We start from the raw sequence: 20,656 nt of genomic DNA on the forward strand, positions 1-20,656 counted from the left end.
GGGATTCTGGGATAACATTTCTGCATTTTTTCGAAATAAAAATATGTTTTATTCTGTTAACTCGTAGTAGCTTTACATAAAAAACCCGTTTCTATTCCTTCCAGACCTCCAACTTTTCTTTCTTGAGTCACCTTCCACGTTATTCCATCAATATTTACTCATTGAGAGTATCCATTTCACTTCTTTTACTTTCTATGTCTCAAAAGAAAATAATATGTGTACTCACAGTTTTTCAACAACTACGTCTGTGTTGAAATTGTGTCAAACCCATTAATAAACTCAATTTCACCCTTTTCGATCATTGCGCAATCGTCAGACCTTTTTTGATTTTCCTTTAAGATTTTAGGAAAAGATTGGTAGAAATGAATTATTATAGGTTCTTTACACCATTTTGAGGTCACACTCATTTGCATTTAAGTTTTGAATGTTTACTGTACCGTTTTGTTGATTCTAATTTATCTTTCAGAATTAAAATTTATTTATCTTATTTAAAATGTTTTTGGAACTAAATATCAAATAATGAACCCCTAATGATACTATCTTGAAACAGTAACAATTTTAGGCAAAAGTATACATTTTTGACGGAATATATTTTTACATCCAAATTTCAGATAATTTTCAAAATTTGTAGCCTGCTAGCCAAGTCTCTATTATTAATTTTCTTACACCTAACTACATCCCATTTCTTCTTTTCTCGAATTTTCCACAATTTTCTTAAACAATCAATATTTAAATTCAGAATGATAACTCGGCGAATCGTATCATTTCTGACATGCTTGTCCCTGTTATCACTCACAATTAATGCTCAATATCAAGTGAATAGTCAGAATCAGAACCCATATCAACAACAACAATACGGACAACAAACTCAGAATCAGCAACAAAATCGAAATCAGAATACGAATACTAATACGAATACTGGATATGGGGTGAGTTATTAGGGAAAATTAAATTGTGAAACAGTAAAATTTAGTACCAAAAGAAACAGCCCTAAATACATTTCTTCACACAGTCATGGAAATGTTACAGACTCAATCTCAAAACTATGGAAACGCAAACTCGAACTCGTGGGGATCTGCTGCCGCAAATGTAGCAAATACTCTGCAAACTGGATACCAAAATATTCAAAATAGAGGATTATTCAATAATCAATCCCCATTCGGAGCAACCAGCAATAATACGGTTAGTTTAATATTCATTTGTTATCTGACCACAATTGTTATGATTCCGTAGGGATGTTATATACTTGCAAATAATTTTTTTTATAAATTCAATGAAAATCAATATGATAAAATTTTCCTTTTAGATGCAAAAAGGGCTGAAAGTTTTTAGATTTCTTTTTTATTTATCGGCAAAAAACGAAAGAAGCGAACTATTTTAGTAATCTGCCTGTAACATAACCTTTTTTAATAATTTTCATCACAGTTTTACTCTTTTTTTTTTCAAAATGACACCCGGAACAAGAGTGTATATTATTACTAACTTATGAAATTGTTCTTTTTTTTGTTGTTTTTTTTTCGCGTTCTAAATGTTTTCTGATCACACTGAAAGGCTTATTTTCAATTGGATGCAACATGCGAATAATATTTTTAAATGTTACCGTTTTAATGTAAACACTATGAAACAGTAAATTTCATTTGCAGAACTCTAATTCAAACAAAGGAGTAACAATTCAATTCCAACTTCGTGGATATTCAAATCCTTCATCTGCACTTCCAAACAGTCAAACATGTACCTGTCCAAGTGGATACACGTGTTCATTCCTCAAAACTTCCCCGAGATGTTACTTTGCATTCACATTTATTGTTTCATCTCCAGAGTAAGTAAATTCAGGTGAAAAATTTAAGTTCAGATTCTCGAAATTAAAATGTTTATAGAAAATTAAAACACTGTTTCAATTTTTATTCAAAGTTTCAGAACGTTTTGTTTATATGTTTATTCATTGGGTATGATATTCGAAAACATTTGATTTTATTTAAAACAAACTATGTACAAACTGTTTAATTTTTAGTGAAAGTGTTCGTTATCAAATCACTGACTTCTTCTATTTGGACACAAATGGTCAACTTCCACAATCTTCTCAAGGACAGTGGAGCCAGAATTATGTGATGAACTTGCCATCCAAGCCAGTAAGCTTTTCGAAAGTTTGCTTCAATAATTTAATTCTGACTTGAACATAATTTTATTTCACTAGATCATCAGATTTCCTTGATATCTAAAATATTCCAGGCTGCCATTGATGTATTCGCTCATCACTTGGGAGCAGTCATCACTCAAACTGGTCAATTGGTTCAAGATGACACTTTGACTCATGTCGACACATTTGTGGTTCCACTTTCAGACACACTTCCAGCTGTCGAAGGAGTGCAGAATATGAATCAGCAGAGAACTTATCAAGGAAAACTTTTGGGTACCAGGTTAGTATAAATGTGGTGGAAGATAATTCAACAGTATCCAATATTTGAAAAATCTGTTTCATTAAGGTGTTGAAACGGTAAAAATTTTTTAACTGTTTTAGTTTTAAGGTATTTGTTCTATAATTTGAATCAAGGAATTTTAAACTCTCTTGATGTTTTAAAATGACCTGAATGGTACGATCTCTGTGATTTTTTTTAGATTCGTCATTAAATTTCATTCAAACTTTAAGGTGCAGCTATTTCCAAAACTCGAAATTCAAAAACTTCTGTTCATTTTGTATGAATTAAGTCAGTGAACAATTATTGTTTCTTTTATTGATTTATTGAAACAGTAGATTTTTTTAAAGTTGATAAATAAATACAAATTGTACGCCTGTACTTTAATTTTGACCAATGAGCTAGAACTTTTTTAGTCAAAATCAGTCAAATTCAATAAATTAATTGCAGTTTATCCATGTCATTTTCCATTTCTTGCTCTGGCTCTTTGATTGGACCATCATGTGATCTTACGTGCAAAGCTTCTCACGTGAATGCAAATGTTGCTGCTTGTGTATCAAATTCAACTGGATTCTTCTCAATCTGTAATTATATTACCAATGGACAAGTGGATAACTGCAAGAATTGTCCATGGGGAATTAAAGATAATACTTATTGTCAAGATGATCATGGAAGTGTACTTGATCCAAGTGAAGCGGTTCGTTTTTTTCCTGAATTTTTTTTTTAAAGTTTTGTGATATTGTAAATTGAGATTCGTAAATTCAGAATTTAATAACAGATTATGCAAAATTACATTGTGCTGACATGGTTTTGAAAAAGGAAATTAAAAATTAAATTTGACTCACTGAAATGTATAAAAGATGAAACAGTAAGTTTTTTGTTAAATAATTATTACCTTTTAAAACTGAAAATTGTTGTTTGTATTTTTAAATTTAGAAAGAAAAATAAAAAAATAACTTCTAAAAATCTAAGACTTGTTTTTAAAATGCAAATTTTACAAAATAATTAAACATGCGGAGCAATTCATGAATTTTAACAAATTTTCATGAGAATTTGTTCACTAATAACGGAATTTTCTTTTTTTTTCACTTTTTATGTTTTGGTACATAAATATTGAAAATTTACTACATTTTTCAGTGGTTTCCTTATTGACAATACTTGAAACTCTATTATTTAAATTTAAGAGTGGAAATGTATAGAAGATGAAACAGTAATTTTTAAAAATAAATCTACCTTTTATTGAAATAAAATTTTAATTTCAGGGACTCGTTGGAATGGGATGGAGAACAGCAACTATTATTCTTGCAATTCTCACATTCCTTTTCCTTTTACTTCTTTGTGCTCTTGCTCTCTTCACGTGTGTCAGGTAATTATTTTTGAAATTACAAAGATTATTTTTTTACAAATTTGTTCAATGTTTAATTAATTAATCTACAGAAGTCGCCAAGCCCCAGCTGAAAAAGAAATGACAACATTTAATAGAACATCAAGTGATAGAGAACCTCTTCACAGTGAAAAACATAGAGAAGCAGCTGCTTATAGACAAGATTCAACTGATCGAAGACCAATGATGCCACCTGCACAGGATGCTAAACCAATTAGTAAGATTTGATTTTTCATAAACGTCAAATGAATTGATTATTGTTCAACAACAGAAGTTTATATAGAATTCCTGAAACCGTAAATATTTTTGGTTTGAAAAAATTAAAAATCCAGAAGTAAAGAACCAATTAATTAACTTATTTTTTCAAAACTTATGAAACGGCCGTGAAACAGGAAAAGTTTTTAATTTTCACTCAAAATTATTTATATTTGATTTTTAGACGACCCACTGTACACCTCTGTCTAAAAACTGTCCTTCTTCTTCCCAGCCGTCTTTCAATTGATCTCCCATTCATCCATCATCTTCAACCTCAAAAAAAAAAAAAAAAACTCTTGGTAAGGAATAAAAGTCCGCTTGTTTCCATGTCCCATGTCTGAATGTCCCCATTTTCTTGGTTTTACTTTGGAAAAGCATGAGGTTGGAGGTGATGGTATGTGACTTCTTCTTTGTTTGAAAAAAAATGAATTTCTTGAAACACTACGGAATATCGACTAATGAAGATAATAATATTTTTAAAAGAGCTGAAACAGTAAAAATTGTATATCAAATATATTTTTTTAACAAGCTGATGTAGCAAATTTTGATTATTCCAATAAATAATGAATTCAATTTTAAAAAAAAAGATAAATAATTTCAGGATCTGCAATGCGAAAACCATATTCTCCAGTAAACTCTGGTGAACGAGACGATTCAAGTTTTGCGAGTGACGTTCCGGTTCGGCCGAGTCGAAGTGAAGTTGTCTAAAATTTTCTTATTTTTCTAGTCTCACCATTTTACTTTCTTGAAACCCAGTTTTTTCCCATTTTTCTTTCATTGAAATATTGATTATTTTATTGATTTCCGGTTGCAATTACTCTTGGTTTTCTCTATTGTTCATACGCGAATTTCTCAATTTTAATGAGAAATTTCCGTTTCTTTTTTTTTGAAGATATATTCCGATTCTCTATCAAAATGTTCACTATAAAGTGCCACTTCATGACCTCAATTCCTTGACTACAATATTGTTGACTTTGAAAATATTTAATAAACATTTAACTATAAAAATTTTCACGGTTTCAGTGTTTTATGAAAAGCTAGACAACATTCTGTGATCGTTTTTTTGTGTTGACGTCTTTAACTTATTAAACAACTATGCACTTGTACTAATTTCTCTCTTTCTTTTTAAATTTCAGTTTTTAGAAGAGATTGTTTTTGTTTTAAATTAAATGCATACATATAATTCCAAAAAGTTCCCAGAATGTTTATCCACTAGTAGACATTGTTAAAATCATCAAAAGTCGGAAAAATGTTGATTTTGAAACTATTTAATTAAAAAAATTAATTATAAAAATGTTACGGTTTCACTAATTTATGAAAAGCTATATAACATTTTGAAATTGCTTTTTTGAGCTTTTTTGTGTTAACTTCAATTTTAGAATGTGTTGTAATTGTGGGACCAATTTTAGATGTTTTCAAGAAATTGTCTTTTTTTTTTGAGAAAAATCTGAACTTTTTTGTTTGATACAGGTTATAAGAAGTTCAAAGAAAACTTCCAGAATGTTTATCTACCAGTAAACACTGTTAAAATCATCGAAAATCTGTGAAAACCCGTATTTTGAACAATTATTACTGGTCTCAAGATTAGTGGAAGATGCACTGAAAAAACAGAAGTCAATAAATAACTGAAATTTTTTGGCACCTTTATATTTATGCACTATATTTATGCAAACCTTGAAACAGCTTTTGTTGCTTTTCTTGAAAATGTACAATATTTTTCATAATTGTCCAATTTCATAGGGATTTGTCGTACTGTGGTTTTTACTTATTTTAAAAATTTATTCGATAAAAGTAGAATGCGTACCTATGATCCCACAATTTTTCTTTCCTTTTTGCGCTCAATTTCTGAAATTTTAGTTATTTGATTTTTGAGAAATCCAGGATTCCTTAGTTTTCTGTTTCCGAGAATTCTATTCAACCAAAATTATTCCAAGAAAACCAGAAACATCTGTCTCCGTCAGCAACCAAATTCAAATGTATTCCATTTCATGTGAACCCTCACCTCTTTCTTCTACCTTTCTCTCTGCGTCTCTTCATTCTTAGTACTCTTTCTTCATACATTTATTTATTTATTTCGATATCTAATGTCATGGCAACCAGAAGTTCGTGAGTGCAAGAGTGTTCGTTTTTCTCCTTTTTTCCATTTATTCATCCAAGAAGTTGTTGTTGTGTGGGTTGCACATTCTCATTTGAGACAAATAAGATTCTCAGTACGTTTTTGAAAATCAGAGTTCTGTTTATTTTTTATTCTCCTGGAAAACGCAAATACTGGGAAACGTTTTGCAAATATAAAAACAACTAAATGAGTTTTCCACATATTCTAATCAAATTTCCCGTTATTTATATACGTTTCTATAATTTTGTTTCGAACGAAAAAGATATTTTTGTTCTCATTTGGCTAATATCAAAATAGGAAAACCATTTTTCATATTTTTGTAATTTTTTTTTAAACATTCTTCACTATTTAAATGGCATTCTTTCCAAGTTATGTTTTTTTCCAAAATTTCTTTTAGAATTCAGATATGCGTCAGCTTTTCGCTTGATCTTTCAATGTTTGGGCGTTAATATTTGCGTTTTTTCCTGAAACAAAAAATGTAATTAAAATGAGAGTTTTTATTTGATTTTAACATACTTTATAAAATCTGCCGACTTTGCGTTCGTTCCTCTTGAAACTGTAAAAGTTATCCAAAAAGACTCCTTTTTTAATTCAAGAAACTCTATTTTAATTTTAAAAATTTTAATATGGTATTTCCTTAATACGAATGTGTACATTTAATTTCAAAGAACGCTTTCCAACAATAATACCCAAAGTTTTCTTCGAATCAGGGTTTCCACTTATTTATTTTGTATTCTGGAAATTTTGAATACCACAAAATCAAAATTTCGTGTTTAGATCAGCGAAATATTTTTTTAATTATTTTAATGCAAAAATACTATACCAGCATAATATTATTTTGTATGGCAGTTTTTTAGTTTGTCCAATTTTATTTGAATCTTATCCACACGACGCACATATATTTTTCAAAATGTTCTCAACTGTGTGTTTAAAGCCCCTAGGAGAATATTTAACTAATTACTACAATCAATATACCTATCGGTTGAAACAGCAATTATTTTAAAATTTCAGAACTGAAAAATTAATGTAACTGGGAGCTATTTTTAGAGCTCAATATGCATTTCCAGTCGCTTTTTTTCTGTTTTGTTTTTTTAAAGGTTTCTCTAAATAGTTTTATTCCACTTTTTATATTTCAATTTTTATTCATATTAATACCATCAATCAAACCCCCCCCCCCCCCCCAAAAAAGATAACTAATCGTTTTAAAATAATCCGGAACTAATTCGAAGAATTTTGTGATTCTCAAGAATGTCCCACTCTCGTTTTATTTTACTAATAATATGGACTAGAGATAATAAGAATTTGGGGAGCATGTGTAAATAAATTGCATATAAATTTCAGTCATTTTTGTTTTTTTTAGAATACAGTAGGCTTAGGTGTTTTTTTCGAGTTTTTTTAATTTTAAATTGTGCAAAAATAAAATGTTTATTTTATTTTTTTTCGGAAAAATATGAATTACTCGATTCTTGTGATTTACAAGCTAGTTTTGATCAACTTTTGAGAGAACTTTTAAATAAAAATTGTGTTCGATTAGTTTTAAAAATTGTTATTATCTAAAAATTGAAGCCTGACATCTATAGATATTCTGCCAAATCGTCCAAAAATTTCAGAAAAAAAATTTTTTTGTCTGTTTCGCAAAAATTTTATTATAAAATTTTATTTTTTTAGCAGTTGTGATCTCGAATTCCTAACCATTCCTACAAAAAATCCTACACTATTGAAAGCATGCACCTGATATTTTTCCATAATTTAACACTAACCGGGTGTATTTTCCTCACTGGCTAAAGTGAATCCGCGGTAAAATATGTATATGGTATGCAATTAAAAACTTGTGATGTCAGAAATTTGTATTTCCACTTTGCTACAGCTGTTCCTCCAATTTTATTGAAATGATTAGTTTTCTAAAAATTACTGTTTCATTTCATAAATATTTGAAGCAACATTGACAGAAAAATATTGCCACTGCATTGCTATATTAAAAGCGAATTCTTGTTTTTTTCGAAAACAATCTAAATATTCTTCGAATCAAAGTAACAAATAAAGAAGGGCATTTGAAAAACAACAAAATGCGGAAATTATAGGGTTTTCTTCGCAGAATATTACACTTCCTGGTGCAATTCGGATGTTTTTCCATTTGATTTTAGCTCTTTTTAAGACTAATTTTATGTTAAATTTGAAAAAGTAGTAGTTTTTTGTTAAGGCAAAACTTGCATATTTAGGATTAGAATTAGCTAAACTGAAAATTTTATAAAATCCTCGCGAAACAGAAAAAAAAATTCAATTTTCATTAAATTTCTGTGTACAATTTAGAAGGTAGATATTTGTAATAATTTTCAGATACTAACACATTTTGTAAAATTTTTATGAAATTTTTATTTTAAAGATTTCCTCAAAAATTGATCAGAACTTGCTTATAAATCACAAGGATTGATCAAATGATAGTTTGGATATTTTTTAGTTACGGTTATGTATTTTTCAAATTTTTTGAAGGTTTCTCTAACCTACATAATTTCTTTTGCATAATTGTTGAAAGTTCCAAACAGCATTTAAAATACTTCACCTTTAAGTGTTTCTCAAAAACTGAGTTACTCGTGTGTGTATGTATGTCTGCCAAATATTTGCAGGACAATTCTTCGGGATAATGTTTTCTGCGAACATTTGTGCATCCAATTCCGTGTGCACCCTTTGATTCTCTGAATGTCTATATTCTCGGTACTTCTTCGTTGTTTTCTCAATCATCATCTCCCCGTCGGGCCATGAGTCTTTCCTTTTTCTCCAAGCATTTCCAAGAATACACTAGCATCTCTGACTTGCTCTCCCAAATTTATGTACTCTCTACATCCGGCAACACTTTTCCTCATTTCTCTGAAATGGGAACATAGGAAGGAATGAATGTTCATCTTAACCACAACCCGCCTTTTCAGGGAATCTTTTCAGCAATTCGACGGTTCTATGAATTTAAGGGTTGGAAAGAGTAGTGGACAAAGGATATTGGTCTTGTTTTAAGCATAAATTGAAAAATGATCTAGGCTCTTGAAAAAATACATATTTTCTGAACTCTTACAAGTGGAATTCTAGATAACCACTTCAAAATAACGTTCTATAAACGCCTCCAAAGCTACCGTATTCTTGTTGCTTTCAGATTTTGGTTTTCTGGTTTAAAGCTTTTGAAGAATTAGTTTTCATTGTCAGTCTAACCACCTCTGCAAATATCTCAGCAAGTGTTTTTAACAAATTGAACTCTAGGGGACTATATAAGCTTGAAGTGAGATTTCGAATTTTCTTGATAAATTCCCAAATTTTCACCGTTTTGAATTGTGTTCGTTTTGAAAATTAAATTCTTAAAGGGGGAGTAGAGTTTGTGGGGAAATATATGTTTCTGACTCTAATTGTGCTCCTGATACCGAATATCGATGTGAAAAAAATTAAAAAAATTTCCCTGATTTTATATTAATTTTTAAAATCCGCAAATCCATTGGATGCCTATATGTGAGATTTCAAACGCAAGATTTTCCCGCCAGAGACGCCCCGCCCACGAAACCGTGCCGCACGTGTGGGTTTACGAGATTAATTTTTTCCTTCTATTTTTATTTAATTTTATGCCGATTTTTTCCATTTTTTCGCTGTTTTATATCGAAAATGTTGTTATTTAGCGTTAATTTATGCTTTTTTATTGATAAAAATCAACAATATTTCATGTAAAGTTCCATTTTCAGCACAAAATCGACGGAAAACAAGGAAAATTACGGCGACACGACGTTTCTAGGAAAAGTGAGCATTTCATTTAAAAAACATTTTCAAAAAACAATTTAAAAGTGAAAAGCATTCTGTTCGCTAAAAAATTAGGCCTAAAACATCTTTAAAAAATCAACAGTTTGTCGATTTAGTCGGTAAATTCCAATTTTCATCCAAATACTCATCATATTTCCTTTACAAATCACAATAACGAAAGTTTTCCACATTAATACAAACATTTAACATTCCAGATATCCGGAATACGTTGATTCGTAGTGCACCCAAGGACAAACTTCAATTTTTGTTTTTTTTTGTTATTGTTTTTTTCCAGAAATGTGATTTTTTATAAATTTTATTAAAAATAAATAGTTTTATAATATACTTATTGGGTTTTTATGAAAAACAATAGTATTACACACGGAATAATGATAAATTTATTGTCCATGGTTGCTTCCACCTCGTTTCGCGTCGATTTTGTGCTGAAAATGGAACTTTACATGGAATATTGTTGATTTTTATCAATAAAAAGGCATAAATTAACGCTAAATAACAACATTTTCGATATAAAACAGCGAAAAAATGGAAAAAATCGGCATAAAATTAAATAAAAATAGAAGGAAAAAATTAATCTCGTAAACCCACACGTGCGGCACGGTTTCGTGGGCGGGGCGAAAACAGGGAAATTTTTTTAATTTTTTTCACATCGATATTCGGTATCAGGAGCACAATTAGAGTCAGAAACGTATATTTCCCCACAAACTCTACTCCCCCTTTAAATAAAAATATTGATAATTGTTCAATAATACTACATTCACGCTAAAATTTTCGATTTTTAAAATTTTCCAAAAAAATCGAGTTTAAAAAAAAACATTTTTTGTCTGTTTCGCAAAAATCTTATTATAAAATTGTATCTTTTTTTTAGCAGTTCTGGTCTAAAATACCATTCTAAAAATCCCACGTTATTGAAAACATGCACCTGATATTTTTCCATAATCACAACACTAACCGGGCGTCTTTTTCTCGAAAAAACAAAAAATGTTCAGAAACTTAACCATAATTTTTTTAATAATTTTTTACAAAATTTTGTTTGAGTTGATGAGAAAAAACATAAGAAAACATATAAATTTTGTATGAAAATGAAGAAAAATGACCAAAATTTAAAGCTTTTTTCGACATATCGGAAAAATCGGAAAATATTTGTTTTCGATTTTTGCAAAAAATCAAAAAACCGACACCCTTGTTACATATAGGAAAAAAGCCTGTCTGCTTACCAGGCAGCCTTCTTGTACCTACATGATTCCCCGAGTGTATTTGAGCGTGTTTTATATCTCCCAGTAGCATTTTCAATCAATTAATCAAAGCATTGTACAAACACCCACGCTCACACCAAACTTAACGAGCCTGTAGACAGGCATATGGGTAGGCATGGAGTGCCTACCTATAATGGAATAGTCTTTTATTTCCTAATAAATATTATAATGACATCACATGAACCTTAAGTTCGTGGCATTTCGGTTTAATTACCACTTTTGCCAGTGATGTTCCTGGGATCTTCAAAATAATTGTTGTTTTCCCATCATAGCCGCTAGCATCTGGTTTTATGATAATATGATAGATATTAATGAAAAATACCGGCTTACCAAGGACTAGCTGCTTATTTCAAAATAGTTCCGAGAATGAGCTCTGAAAACTAGATTTAAATTAAAGTTCAAATTTTATTTTTAGGCAGCTCTACTTTTATTAAACCCATACTTCAATATCACATCTTTATTTATTGTTTTTTACACTGTTGTTTTCAGACACCCAATGTAATTTCCCGTCTACATAAGAAATAACGTATTTTTTAAAGTTCAAGCCTCCGTAAACTGTGTAAAGAGTATAAAACTATGTACGTCACGAGCAGTGAAGCCATAGCATACAAACATTTGATTCCTAGTGATCAAACGTTTTAGCAGCTTTGCTTTTATTTGCATTTTATAATTTTGGGGATTCTGGTTTACAAAATCTGCAACAAATTGTTCTAACTTAAATTTTTTGGCAGTGATGTTTTTAGGCATTCTACTCGTTTGAGGAGCCACCTTTTCTACCACCCTCCACCTAATTTGGAAAAACATGTGTATTTTTAGCTTTGAAAATTTTTTATTGTCGTTTCTCAAGTTTTAAGTAGGAAAATTTTTGTTGGCCTTCTGATTTTTGATCTGGTTATTTGTATTATTTTTCTCAATTGCTTGAAAGCATTTTCACCGTTAAAACATATCAAATTCTTACGTTTAGAATCTTTAAATGGCAGAGGAAGAATATCAAGCAACAGCTACAGCAATCGCTATCACCACAAATCTTCCAAATTGGGCACTTTTAGGTGAGTTATATTATATTTGCATTTATAATAAACATATTATATGTATAATTTTTTAAATACTTTGCGAAACAGCGTTTTCTAATTTTTCAAAAATTAAAAATCCAATTTTCAGCAGAAACACATTTGGTATATATTCAGGAGCAAACTTTCTTAACTCATAATTCTCATCGATTTTCAGACAAATTTAGTTTCTTTTTTTTTTTCATAAAAAGCAACAAATCGCATGATTTTGTTTGGATACGTGGTGGGGAATAAATTTTTTGTTAGATTCCTAGGAAAAATCTTTTTATTTGTAGTTTTTACACCAACCTGAATGCGGCGCTATATTCATTCCCCACCCTGACGAGTATGTATGCATATTTAGTTATTGGAGAAATATAGGATAAAGTTTACCATATTTTCAGATGAAATATCAGTTCCATTGCTTGAAACCGGAGTCGGAACTCTTCCACTACTTCAAGCCGCACTTCCCTCAATTCTCTCAATTTCCCAAAATGATGACAAAGTGAAAGAAAGATATCGAAAAGTTTTGAGGATAGCACAACTTCAAATTGAACATTTATTAGTTAGTTAACTTTAACTTTAAACTTAAAAATGCTTAATTTATTTTTCAGAAATCTCAGCAAGAACTTCTGAAACATATGGAGAAGCTGGAATCGGAGAACATATCCAGAATATTGAAACCAAAAAATATGAAAATGGAAAGAAAAACGTCCGGTGGCTCGCCGGAGAATAATGATAAATATAAAGTATGTTTAAAGACAAAAATAGTAGAGAAATATTAAAGGTGGAACGTCAGAAAAGAAAATAAAAACATTTTCTCCTTAATTGCCCTAATCATAATTTACTGTTTCAAAAATGATTAAAAAGGATTAAAGGACGATCCGTTCTTCAAGTGCTATGCATTGCGGATCTGGGATTCAGGTACACTGCCTGGTGGTGATCCCTCTGGGCTGTAATTTAAATTTAAAAAAAATTTAAAAAAAATTTAAAAATAAATAAATAAAAAATAAATAAAAAAAAATCAAATTACTAACTCTAACTCTAACTTGAAAGTTATTTGAAAATTCGATTTATAGTAAAAAGTACTGAAAACTCTCACCTACCATAAACCTACCATAAAATTAATTTTGAAATGTTGAAAGTTATTTCAGTGCGCCGATTGTGGGAAAATATTTCTGAATGAGAATTTCTTGACATCTCACTTTGAAAGACGACATCCCAAACCAATTGGACGATCTTCTTCGGATTAATTTGGACCGTTACTGGAAGATTTATGAGTTCTGATGCAATATTATGCATCAGTTTTCTTTTTTCTACCAATTGAGTAAATACCAGTTTCTATTGTTTTAGTCCCCAACTTAGGGTTTTCATGACGGCATAAAATGCCTATCCGCCTGCCTACGGTTACCTTTCAGGCGTATCAGCATTTTCAGAGTTCCACCATGCTTGTAGGCAGGCTGATAGGTTTTTTGTGCCTGTTACCCTTACCACACCTTCTATCATATTTTTTTCTTATCTCCTTCCCCTCTGCTTATCATGTTTGAATTCCCACCTTTTTCTTTGCATACGCAACAATTTTATATTCATTTTTCTCCGTTCCATGTCTCAACAAAATCGTACAATTTGGGTCAAATGTCGCCGTTCCGATTCTCTGTATTCTCTATATCTCTATTTCTCATCATCTCTCTCTCGCTTTCGCTTTTGATTTGATCTTCATTAATTATGCGAATTCGTATAAAATTTTTAACTTTTCTCATCGGTTTTCTGGTTATTCTCCCCCTTTTTTGCATTTTAATTGGCAATTTTTTGTCGGCTCATGGAGAAGATTATTTCGATGAGGAGTACGGTAGGTGTTTTTAGGGTTTGTAATAAATACAGTAGAGCAACACGAAATGTGTTATTTATTGTAAAAAATTTGAAACAGCAAATTAATTTATGGTACTTTTATCAAATCGCGTTTTTTTCAGAAGTTCTGAAACCGGTAAATCTTGAAAACTTGGAGCCAACCACAAAACTCGCTCAAAAGCCAAAACCTCAATTTGAAGGTGTCATCTCGAAATCAGTACTTATCGGTTACTCAAATGCAGATAAACTCACGATATTCTCTTCTTTTACTGGAGATGATGGAACTACAGTAATCTTATCGTCCTATGGGTATTTAAAGTAAGGGAAAACAGAATGAACATATTTTTTAAAGTGAAATGTCTTATGTGTAGATGGCTCAGATTTAGAATTTCGAATGAAAATCGTTTCATTTAAGATAGAGCCTTCAAAATAAGTCCCCAAAAACAATTTAGCGGCTGAGCAACACTTTGAATTGAAGAAAAAAAGACTATCTGAAGTTATGCAGTTTAGTTTTTTTCTACTGTTTCAGAGATCCTTAAAATTGCTCCAAAAAGTTGATTTGGCGCTTATGAATTTTACCGAGTTGGTGAACATTCTGGTAGCTTATTGGAGTTTTTTTTCGGAAAAAAACGTAATTTTTCACTCGAATCGTTCAAAAATGTTAAGTTTTATCTTTAAAATTTGTTTAGAAGACACACCACGTAGTTTCTAGGTTCAGAAAACATCTTAACAACAACATGAGAAGTGGAAAACAATTTTATAAGACAGTTGTTAAATTATTTATTTTGCTTTCAAAAAGTGCTCTTCTACCGCTAAATGTTTGATAGTGACCACATTTATACGTACTCTTTCAAATAAAATAGATTTCAGTTGAATGTCTGAATGTAAGCCGAAATCACTACTTTTTGCAATGTTTAAATATTAGGGGTCAAACGTTGGTCAAAGATCGGGTGACTACTCCTGAGCAGCAGCTCCATTAAGCTTAGTGAGCATTCCATATCTATAATTATTTTCAGCCGACGTGTCTACTGTCGTTTATTCGATGAAAATAGGCAGGAAATCTATCAGAAAGCCGTGGCAGTTTTCCCCGAATTAACAATAAAGTGCTCGGAGAGTTCCTCAGTAAAAGCCGAGTTCGTTGCTGTAACTATAAACAAAAAGGATGTTCCAGGGAATATGAAGCAGATTTACAAAGAAAAAGAAACAAAGAACAAATCAGAGTTTACTGTATGTCTTGCTCCACTTTATGGAGAATCTCCGAAAGTGTTGATGTTGATGGAATTTATTGAATATTATAAGTTGCAGGTTAGTGTCTTGGGGTTACGGTAGAGTAGTTATTTTTAGAAATAAAGTGCATTTCAGGGCGCTGACCATTTTCTAATTTACTCATTCAACATCTCAAAGGAAACTGAAAATGTTTTGGATTTCTATAGAAATTCCTCAAACCTTGAAGTAATACAAATGGGAAATGAAACTAAATGTCTAAATCGTCATAGATGCAGACATGAGATGCAGTTACAGGTTTGTTTCAATTATTTTAATTTAAAAATAAAATTAATTCAGGACTGTGTATTCCGAACTCAAAAGTACTCAAGCTGGGTGGCAACGGTTGATTTGGACGAAAGGATCATGATGATTGATGAGAAATCTACTCTTTTAGATTATATCAGGTTTTCATTTTGCTTACTTTTTTATCCAACTCTCTATATTGACAGAAATTGCAATGATCATAAAATCTCTGAACTACGTTTTCGTTGTCAATGGACTCTTCGATATTCTGAAATTTCTTCTGGTGCTCCTCAAATTGAGAATCTTCCAATGATTACTTGGCATAACACCAGCCACGTGGCACCGCAGAATCATACTACAAAATCGATTATTCGGTCCCGAAATGTTGACTCGATGGGTGTGCACGGAGTTCAAAAGTTCCGAAATCCGATCTATGGAGTCCGACTTGTGGAGCCAGAAATTGCAGTTGTCCGACACTATCGATTGATTAAAGGATGGAGTTTCTTTTTAAGAGAAGCCGAATCTTTTGGCAACTTTTTCCATTTTCAACTATCTCCTGGTTTATCTAGTCGTATTATTGAAAGGGTTGCAAAAATTATTGCGAAATTTTAGAACATTACGGGTTAATAAATGTTTTTGATTTGTTTTGTTTTCTGTATTTTGATGTATTTTTGAGAGAATAAAAATATTATACCAAACATTTTGCGTCGGAATACTGTAGCTTCTCGGAAAAATATTTTTGAAGCAAAAACATGTTAAGTTTTTTTTTCAAAATCGTGAATTTTTAACGACAGCAATAATAATTTATTTCGTAAAACACATATTTCCTCATTTACTGGCAGTTTCCAGCAAAAATTACAGTCATTTCACAATTTTAATTCAAAAATTCTCAGCGGGGCGCACTTTCATATCTGTTCCTTGTCATCGTTTTGCACCGTTTTCGTCCTTCATCACGAGAATTTCTCGAGTTTTAGACAAGTTTTTACACTTTTTTGAACAGCTGTTGTCGAGAAAGCTTATAAAGTTAAAGTTAAAATGTTCTACTTCACAAATTCTCAGGTTCCATTCTTTTAACTTTCGAATCTTTATTTGAAAGGACAAAAAGTTTCCCGAGAGAACGGTTTTGTGTAATTAATTTTTTCATCGATTAGATGCGTTTATGCTCTAGAGATGCAGCGTTTTCATTTACAAATACGCAAATGTTCTTCGATTTTTTCTCATTCTTCCTTTTTCAATCTCATTTCTCATTTATTCTTCTAATTTTCAGATGTCTTTCCAAGTGAGCGTAGCCGTTAACGATGGACCATTCCAAAAGAAAAGTGTTACACCAAACACAACTGTTAGTTTTAATACTTAAATGTAATCTTTTATTCAATTTTTTTGCAGATTGGTGATCTGAATAACGACGCAATACTGATTTGGAAAGATACTGCAATTGTCTACGATATTTCGGATGAATCGAAGAATTTTGGTCCAACAGTGACATTAGAGGTAAATCGAATTGTTAAAGAAAATCTTAATCATACTATAAGTTCAGCAACTTGGCGTCACTCAAATTTCAATGGTTTACATATATACCACTGCGTTCCCATGTCCGTCTGGAGATCTCCGATCGATCGTTCCAGCACAAGTCCGGCTCATCTCGCAATTCGCTTCAGCTGCGTCGAGTATTTTTAATGGACAATCGTCTTCCTCAGCACAGTCTGCTCAGAGAACACGGAGAGTTGAACAAGATGATGAAGGTGAAAAATCGATGTTCTCTCGGAAACTTTTGGATTCTCCTGCGACGTTCAAAGCGCTCTCAGAAAATATGTTCTTCCGTTTGAAAAACGAGCCACACAAATTGGGCTACGGTTTGCCGGAACTTGTTGAACGCTTTTTGGCGAAAAAAGATATGACTTACAGTGAGTAGCGCATTTTTTAAATCTTTATCTGACGCCTATCTAATTTTCAGAGGAATTCGAGCAAATGTTCCGTTCCTACGTCGAAGAAGAAGTTCACAAGGAAGAAATTATCAAAAACAATCCAAATTCAGCAGAAGCAAAAATGTTTTTGGAAGCGAAAAGAAATAAAGAACTGATTGATGAACAATATTTACACGTAAGTTTACAATAGAAGCCTGTAAATATATACAAATTGTTATAATTTCAGTCAATGACCCACCACCCAGAAGATATGATTGCCGTCACAATGCTCTACATCAATTTGACTATAAATGGTGTTCCAGTCAAAGCTTTCATTGATTCTGGAGCTCAAAAATCGATCATGTCAATGGCATGTGCTGAACGTTGTGGTCTTAATGGATTAATCGATAGACGGTTCCAGTCAATGGCCCGAGGAGTTGGTGGAACAGAGAAAATCGAGGGAAAGATTCATTTATGTGAGTCAAAAGTTTCCAACATTGATTCACATTCATTTTAATAAATGTTTTCAGGCGATGTGAAAGTTGAAGATGCTCACTTTTCATGCCCATTCGAGGTAATGGCTCGTCGTGAGATGGATCTTCTCATCGGGCTTAATGTGCTCCGTAAGCATGGGTGTTGTATTAATCTGAAAACTTCACGGTATGTTTCCCTCACGAAAATCTCGCGAAATCTAAATTTTTTTTTCTTTTTGAGATTGGAGTTTGGCAACGGAACAACAACTCCATTCCTTCAATCCAATGAAATTGATTCTCATCTGAAAGAGATTATGGCACTTCCTGAAGAAGAAATGCAATTCGAAGATGGATCCACATAGTTCCGCCCCTACAATTTATCCTTCAAATCTCCTTGTCTTTTCATCAAAAACATTTCAATGCCACTTTACTTGTATTTTCTTCACTGCAAATATTATACGGAATTCTTTTTTTTCTGCAAATACACTCTTTCTGTGCGTATCACTTCTTTTTTCTCCATGGAAACTACCACGAGTTGTTCCCATGGGAAATTCCCAGTAAATATCTCAAATATATATTTTTTTTTCATTTTCGCTGTCCATTTTGTTGCCACAGGCGTTTTTCAGGTTGTATAATAGATTTTGTAAATAGCAGCAATGTTCAAGCTGAAGAACGGACAAGAAATTCCGAAATTGGCTCTCGGGACATACGAAGCCAAAGGTGATCAGGTTTGGAATATTTTTTATTTTTGAACTTCGTTATTTTATTTTACCTTTTTTAGCTTTTCGCAGCTGTCGACGAAGCACTCAAAGTTGGATACCGTAGTTTCGACACAGCGAAGTACTATGAAAATGAAAAGGATTTGGGTTTAGCTCTTAAAGTATGAATTAACGAAATAAAACGCAAACATGCTTTTTTAGGAAAAAAAGAATCTGATAGAAAATATATCATTACCCAGACTCGCGTTTTGTGCCAAACATACGTTACGCGGTCTCGGCGCGGCAAATGTTTGCTAATTGCGAAAAGGTGTGCGCCTTTAGAGAGTACTGTAATTCCATTCTCTTCACGTTGCACCATGAATTATAATTGATTTTCGTAGTTTTTCTTAATTAAAGACACAACCATTTTTATCATTCGTGTGAAAATCAATAAAAATTCTGCAGAAACGAAAGCTTAAAATTTTTTACAGTACTCTTTAATGGAGCACATCTGTTTGTATTTAACAAAAATTGTCGTTTCGAGACCGCGTACAGTAGTTTTAGCGGAAATTTTGTCATCTGGGTTATACGCTAGATCGAAAATATTTTTTTGACAAACAACTTTCAGACTCTTCTCCCACGTCACAATATTTGTTCTGAGGATATCTACTTGACATCCAAAGTGTTTCCGTATTCAAGTAAAAATGCTGCTGAGCTAATCAGAAAAGATGTCAATGAATCACTGGAATTGTTAGATAGAAAGTAAGAAGAAATATCAAAATCTATTTAAATTTCCTATGAAAATTTCAGATATTTGGATTTGGTTCTTGTACACTACCCTCGTCCTCTTGACACTGAAGATCTTAATGAAAATAACAAAATGTATCGTAAAGATACGTGGATTGCACTGGAGAAGTTGCATGGTATTATTACAATCTTTATTGAAAAATTGGAAAAATTATCAATTATCCGTTTCCAGCCGAGGGAAAAATTCGCTCAATCGGAGTCTCAAACTACGAACCACATCACATTGAAGAGATGAGAAGTTACATCACAATTGAACCACAAGTCAATCAAATCGAATATCATCCTCACTTCCAGCGAAAAGTCCTCCGCGCCTACTGTAATAAAAACGAAATTCTTTTCCAAGTAAATATTCCCAGTAAAAAACTTTTTTAATCAACTTTTTTAGGCTTTCTCTCCTCTCGGGCGTGGGAACAAGACTCTACTGGGTGATTCAACGATGGAGCGCATTGCTTTGTGTCATAAGACAACAGTTGCTGTAAGTGAAGTGATGACGAATGATCATAATTCTAGTTTTATTACAGAATGTCATCTTGGCATGGATTATGAAAGGAAAATATGGTGTCGTTGCCAAGTCGGTCACTCCATCGAGAGTCGCAGAAAATTACACGGTGAATTTTGAAAAATTGAAAGTAAAAAAAAACTAGGAAAAAATATTCAGAAAATAAACCATAAAATGTAATTTTTATGAAATGTTGCTTATGTTGATGAAAAATTCTTCTGAAAGGAGGAAAAACGACCAAATTTTAAAGCTATTTTTTTAAAAAATCAGGTTTTTTTGTTGAAATATCGGAAAAACGAAAATGAAAACCTTCAATTTTCAGTCTCTTTCCTTGGAACTGTCTGATGATGAGTTCGAAAAGATTAACGGATTGAATCTGGAAACACCATACGTCGAGGACCGTGGATGGTTCGTGCTCTGATCATCTCACTTTCTCCTTCTAATTTATTCTCCTATTTATGTATATATTGTATATATACATTCCATTGAAACACCTTATGATTTTCAACACGTTTTATTCATGAACCATTATATTGTAACCTAGTTTCCAAAACTCGCGAGCTCAATAGCCAATGTGAACTCAGAAATAATCCGCAAATACGAACCAATTATTGAACCATTTCCCAAGATTAGGAATTGTTGCCTTTTAGCATTT

General features: G+C 31.8%; 5 protein-coding genes and 27 non-coding genes across 33 annotated transcripts; 15 read left to right on the forward strand and 17 right to left on the reverse strand.

The window, feature by feature from the left end:
- The first annotated feature begins 737 nt into the window (after positions 1 to 737).
- On the forward strand, positions 738 to 5,127 carry pqn-89 (Prion-like-(Q/N-rich)-domain-bearing protein). 2 transcript variants are annotated; one of them, NM_001383105.1, is made up of 10 exons: positions 738 to 929; positions 1,030 to 1,182; positions 1,644 to 1,819; positions 2,012 to 2,129; positions 2,230 to 2,417; positions 2,865 to 3,111; positions 3,677 to 3,780; positions 3,852 to 4,015; positions 4,238 to 4,352; positions 4,655 to 5,127. In NM_001383105.1, the coding sequence occupies exons 1-9, from the start codon at positions 741 to 743 to the stop codon at positions 4,261 to 4,263; spliced, it is 1,365 nt and encodes a 454-aa protein (NP_001370356.1). In that variant the 5' UTR covers positions 738 to 740; the 3' UTR covers positions 4,264 to 4,352; positions 4,655 to 5,127. The 2 variants fall into 2 exon arrangements, with proteins under 2 accessions (NP_001370356.1, NP_001023577.1); NM_001028406.7 differs by lacking the exon at positions 4,238 to 4,352 and having other exon boundaries at positions 740 to 929; positions 4,655 to 5,061.
- On the reverse strand, positions 898 to 918 carry 21ur-15194. Its single transcript, NR_055822.1, has one exon.
- 21ur-13982 lies at positions 1,427 to 1,447 on the reverse strand. The gene has a single exon (NR_055823.1).
- On the reverse strand, positions 1,560 to 1,580 carry 21ur-4265. The gene has a single exon (NR_055824.1).
- On the reverse strand, positions 1,563 to 1,583 carry 21ur-9492. Its single transcript, NR_055825.1, has one exon.
- 21ur-7858 lies at positions 1,849 to 1,869 on the forward strand. Its single transcript, NR_055826.1, has one exon.
- On the reverse strand, positions 2,427 to 2,447 carry 21ur-13275. The gene has a single exon (NR_055827.1).
- Positions 2,430 to 2,450, reverse strand: 21ur-7221. Its single transcript, NR_055828.1, has one exon.
- Positions 2,519 to 2,539, forward strand: 21ur-11877. The gene has a single exon (NR_055829.1).
- Positions 2,555 to 2,575, forward strand: 21ur-13906. The gene has a single exon (NR_055830.1).
- Positions 2,556 to 2,576, forward strand: 21ur-12804. The gene has a single exon (NR_055831.1).
- Positions 2,681 to 2,701, reverse strand: 21ur-5751. Its single transcript, NR_055832.1, has one exon.
- Positions 2,907 to 2,927, forward strand: 21ur-13194. Its single transcript, NR_055833.1, has one exon.
- Positions 3,217 to 3,237, reverse strand: 21ur-11916. Its single transcript, NR_055834.1, has one exon.
- Positions 3,558 to 3,578, reverse strand: 21ur-14052. Its single transcript, NR_055835.1, has one exon.
- Positions 4,028 to 4,048, reverse strand: 21ur-8005. Its single transcript, NR_055836.1, has one exon.
- On the reverse strand, positions 4,124 to 4,144 carry 21ur-7888. Its single transcript, NR_055837.1, has one exon.
- On the reverse strand, positions 4,481 to 4,501 carry 21ur-8468. The gene has a single exon (NR_055838.1).
- On the forward strand, positions 5,113 to 5,133 carry 21ur-10201. The gene has a single exon (NR_055839.1).
- Positions 5,134 to 5,397: 264 nt separating this feature from the next.
- Positions 5,398 to 5,418, forward strand: 21ur-9976. The gene has a single exon (NR_055840.1).
- 21ur-7158 lies at positions 5,413 to 5,433 on the reverse strand. Its single transcript, NR_055841.1, has one exon.
- Positions 5,434 to 7,093: 1,660 nt separating this feature from the next.
- On the reverse strand, positions 7,094 to 7,114 carry 21ur-7337. The gene has a single exon (NR_055842.1).
- Positions 7,115 to 7,841: 727 nt separating this feature from the next.
- 21ur-8654 lies at positions 7,842 to 7,862 on the forward strand. Its single transcript, NR_055843.1, has one exon.
- A 264-nt stretch (positions 7,863 to 8,126) lies between these two features.
- Positions 8,127 to 8,147, forward strand: 21ur-9294. Its single transcript, NR_055844.1, has one exon.
- Positions 8,148 to 8,281: 134 nt separating this feature from the next.
- On the reverse strand, positions 8,282 to 8,302 carry 21ur-12242. Its single transcript, NR_055845.1, has one exon.
- A 67-nt stretch (positions 8,303 to 8,369) lies between these two features.
- 21ur-9318 lies at positions 8,370 to 8,390 on the reverse strand. Its single transcript, NR_055846.1, has one exon.
- Positions 8,391 to 12,172: 3,782 nt separating this feature from the next.
- Positions 12,173 to 14,017, forward strand: dzpr-1 (C2H2-type domain-containing protein). The gene is made up of 4 exons (NM_001306776.3): positions 12,173 to 12,263; positions 12,668 to 12,828; positions 12,878 to 13,012; positions 13,418 to 14,017. Exons 1-4 carry the CDS (start codon positions 12,188 to 12,190, stop codon positions 13,514 to 13,516), a joined length of 471 nt encoding a protein of 156 aa, NP_001293705.1. The 5' UTR covers positions 12,173 to 12,187; the 3' UTR covers positions 13,517 to 14,017.
- On the forward strand, positions 13,907 to 16,320 carry gtnt-2 (Glycosyltransferase family 92 protein). Its single transcript, NM_068590.4, has 6 exons — positions 13,907 to 14,112; positions 14,234 to 14,429; positions 15,128 to 15,416; positions 15,474 to 15,632; positions 15,675 to 15,781; positions 15,827 to 16,320. Exons 1-6 carry the CDS (start codon positions 13,989 to 13,991, stop codon positions 16,230 to 16,232), a joined length of 1,281 nt encoding a protein of 426 aa, NP_500991.2. The 5' UTR covers positions 13,907 to 13,988; the 3' UTR covers positions 16,233 to 16,320.
- Positions 14,123 to 14,143, reverse strand: 21ur-10331. Its single transcript, NR_055847.1, has one exon.
- On the forward strand, positions 14,678 to 14,698 carry 21ur-12103. Its single transcript, NR_055848.1, has one exon.
- Positions 16,321 to 16,880: 560 nt separating the features above from the next.
- Positions 16,881 to 18,585, forward strand: ddi-1 (Protein DDI1 homolog 1). The gene is made up of 7 exons (NM_068591.5): positions 16,881 to 16,959; positions 17,007 to 17,111; positions 17,158 to 17,524; positions 17,575 to 17,720; positions 17,772 to 18,000; positions 18,055 to 18,184; positions 18,239 to 18,585. The coding sequence occupies exons 1-7, from the start codon at positions 16,888 to 16,890 to the stop codon at positions 18,357 to 18,359; spliced, it is 1,170 nt and encodes a 389-aa protein (NP_500992.1). The 5' UTR covers positions 16,881 to 16,887; the 3' UTR covers positions 18,360 to 18,585.
- Positions 18,586 to 18,623: 38 nt separating this feature from the next.
- On the forward strand, positions 18,624 to 20,538 carry C01G5.5 (NADP-dependent oxidoreductase domain-containing protein). Its single transcript, NM_068592.4, has 8 exons — positions 18,624 to 18,725; positions 18,779 to 18,877; positions 19,324 to 19,457; positions 19,506 to 19,618; positions 19,675 to 19,844; positions 19,888 to 19,977; positions 20,024 to 20,110; positions 20,324 to 20,538. The coding sequence occupies exons 1-8, from the start codon at positions 18,654 to 18,656 to the stop codon at positions 20,420 to 20,422; spliced, it is 864 nt and encodes a 287-aa protein (NP_500993.1). The 5' UTR covers positions 18,624 to 18,653; the 3' UTR covers positions 20,423 to 20,538.
- The last annotated feature ends 118 nt before the right edge of the window (positions 20,539 to 20,656 follow it).

This window comes from Caenorhabditis elegans, chromosome IV, assembly GCF_000002985.6.
Source record: "Caenorhabditis elegans chromosome IV".
Lineage (NCBI taxonomy): Eukaryota > Metazoa > Nematoda > Chromadorea > Rhabditida > Rhabditidae > Caenorhabditis > Caenorhabditis elegans.

What these genes read in the sequence shown, in the direction of transcription:
- pqn-89 (NM_001028406.7), top strand. Translation starts at nt 741, where the DNA reads ATGATAACTCGGCGAATCGTATCATTTCTGACATGCTTGTCCCTGTTA. An exon ending in GCTCTCTTCACGTGTGTCAG is followed by an intron (nt 3,781 to 3,851) that starts GTAATTATTTTT and finishes ATTAATCTACAG; the next exon opens with AAGTCGCCAAGCCCCAGCTG. An exon ending in ACAGGATGCTAAACCAATTA is followed by an intron (nt 4,016 to 4,654) that starts GTAAGATTTGAT and finishes AAATAATTTCAG; the next exon opens with GATCTGCAATGCGAAAACCA.
- dzpr-1 (NM_001306776.3), top strand. Translation starts at nt 12,188, where the DNA reads ATGGCAGAGGAAGAATATCAAGCAACAGCTACAGCAATCGCTATCACC. An exon ending in TCCAAATTGGGCACTTTTAG is followed by an intron (nt 12,264 to 12,667) that starts GTGAGTTATATT and finishes CCATATTTTCAG; the next exon opens with ATGAAATATCAGTTCCATTG. An exon ending in AGAATAATGATAAATATAAA is followed by an intron (nt 13,013 to 13,417) that starts GTATGTTTAAAG and finishes AAGTTATTTCAG; the next exon opens with TGCGCCGATTGTGGGAAAAT.
- gtnt-2 (NM_068590.4), top strand. Translation starts at nt 13,989, where the DNA reads ATGCGAATTCGTATAAAATTTTTAACTTTTCTCATCGGTTTTCTGGTT. An exon ending in TCGTCCTATGGGTATTTAAA is followed by an intron (nt 14,430 to 15,127) that starts GTAAGGGAAAAC and finishes AATTATTTTCAG; the next exon opens with CCGACGTGTCTACTGTCGTT. An exon ending in ACTCTTTTAGATTATATCAG is followed by an intron (nt 15,782 to 15,826) that starts GTTTTCATTTTG and finishes CTATATTGACAG; the next exon opens with AAATTGCAATGATCATAAAA.
- ddi-1 (NM_068591.5), top strand. Translation starts at nt 16,888, where the DNA reads ATGTCTTTCCAAGTGAGCGTAGCCGTTAACGATGGACCATTCCAAAAG. An exon ending in GAAAAAAGATATGACTTACA is followed by an intron (nt 17,525 to 17,574) that starts GTGAGTAGCGCA and finishes TCTAATTTTCAG; the next exon opens with AGGAATTCGAGCAAATGTTC. An exon ending in TTGATGAACAATATTTACAC is followed by an intron (nt 17,721 to 17,771) that starts GTAAGTTTACAA and finishes TTATAATTTCAG; the next exon opens with TCAATGACCCACCACCCAGA.
- C01G5.5 (NM_068592.4), top strand. Translation starts at nt 18,654, where the DNA reads ATGTTCAAGCTGAAGAACGGACAAGAAATTCCGAAATTGGCTCTCGGG. An exon ending in ATTTGGGTTTAGCTCTTAAA is followed by an intron (nt 18,878 to 19,323) that starts GTATGAATTAAC and finishes AACAACTTTCAG; the next exon opens with ACTCTTCTCCCACGTCACAA. An exon ending in CTGGAATTGTTAGATAGAAA is followed by an intron (nt 19,458 to 19,505) that starts GTAAGAAGAAAT and finishes TGAAAATTTCAG; the next exon opens with ATATTTGGATTTGGTTCTTG.